General features: G+C 41.5%; 1 protein-coding gene across 1 annotated transcript; it reads left to right on the top strand.

Annotated features, from left to right (window-relative positions):
• Positions 1 to 392: 392 nt before the first annotated feature.
• Positions 393 to 1,250, top strand: LOC145412372 (uncharacterized). The gene has a single exon (XM_080282261.1). It carries the CDS (start codon positions 393 to 395, stop codon positions 1,248 to 1,250), a length of 858 nt encoding a protein of 285 aa, XP_080138387.1.
• The last annotated feature ends 317 nt before the right edge of the window (positions 1,251 to 1,567 follow it).

Below are 1,567 nucleotides of genomic sequence, written 5' to 3'. Positions count from 1 at the left end.
GGAGATGGAACGGTCTGCAAGCTAAAGTGGTGGCAGAAAACAAACTGGCCGAGTGGATTCCCTGCACAGGACACTCTCTAAAATTGGTTGGAAAAATTGCAGCAGAATGTTGTGCAGCTGCTGTGTCATTTTTTGATTTCCTTGAGAAATTATATGTCTTTTTCACTGCATCTACACATCGTTACCAGGTTCTGACTGAAACACTCAAGTCAGCTGGGACCTCTGTCCTTCTACCAAAAAGAGTTACCACAACACGGTGGTCATGCAGAGCTGATGCCAGTAAAGCCCTTGAACAAGGCTATTCATCATTTAAGGAGGCGTTGATGAAAATTGGAAATGACAAAGATGAGAAAGATGCAACTCAGTGTGAAGCAAAGGGTTTGTATGATCAGATGTGCCAGCTCGAGATGGGGATATATGCAGTGTTCTGGCATGAAGTGCTTGACAGAGTAAATGCCACCAGTCACATATTACAAGATCCAAAGGCTGACCTCAACACTGCAGTTGCTGTATTAACATCATTGCAGAAGTTCATTGAAGACAAGCGTGATTTGTTTAGTGAATATGAAGCCAAAGGAGCAGAGAAATCAGGGACAACAACTTACAGGCAGACATGCAATCGCCCACCAAGTGTGCGACTGAATCCACTAGATTATGGTCGAGGAAAAGAGGCACAACTATATCCTGCACAGAAATTCCGAGTTGAAAATTTCCTGCCTGTCATTGACCAATTTGTGGTTTCCATGAAACAACGATTGGCCGCATATACGAGAATATGCTCCCTGTTCAGTTTCCTGCGCAGTCTAGATGCCATGACAGCTGTTGAGATTGAACAAGCTGCTGCAAAGCTTGTGAACACATACAGGGAAGACCTGGACATGACCCTTGGCATAGAGCTTATCCAATTCAGTGAATTTGCCAGGATATTTGTAAACGACAAGGCAGACCAAATATCTCATGAACACTTCTTGTACAAGTCGATTATAGAGAAAGGGGTCCAGGACACTTTTCCTAATGTAGAGACTGTTCTTAGACTCTACCTTGTTCTTATGGTGAGCAATTGCTCTGGAGAGCGATCCTTCAGCAAGCTAAAGCTAATCAAGAACAGGCTGCGCACATCAATGGCACAAGAACGCCTCAACCACCTCACACTGATGAGCAGTGAGCATGACATTTTGCGACAGATAAGTTTTGATGTCATACATGACTTTGCAAACAAGAAAGCTCGCAAAGTCCAAGGACTGTCTTGAGTAAGCTTCAGTTCAGTAAGTGTTACTTAAGATTCAGGTGATGTAATTACTTTAACATTATCCGTTATACAGTAATTGCTTCATATCCTGGTTATCAGATGATGTGTTTCTCTACTCCATTGTGTGTTGTTCAAATAGATATTAAAGATTTTATGTTGTTCACTGATGAAACACAAGAAAATTGTTTGTTTTTCTTAAGATGATATTACTTTTAAAGACTTTAGCTAGCGTGCATGCTGTAATAGGGGATAAAGCACTGGGAAGTAAAAATACCATACTTTTTCTCCATTTTGTTCTTGAGTGACACACACCAAAAC

This window comes from Coenobita brevimanus, chromosome 93 (assembly GCF_032717465.1).
Source record: "Coenobita brevimanus isolate Jiangsu-jjx chromosome 93, ASM3271746v2, whole genome shotgun sequence".
Lineage (NCBI taxonomy): Eukaryota > Metazoa > Arthropoda > Malacostraca > Decapoda > Coenobitidae > Coenobita > Coenobita brevimanus.
This window is presented reverse-complemented; position numbering and strand designations above follow the sequence as displayed.

Coding starts and splice junctions, on each gene's coding strand:
- LOC145412372 (XM_080282261.1), top strand. CDS start 393: ATGTGCCAGCTCGAGATGGGGATATATGCAGTGTTCTGGCATGAAGTG.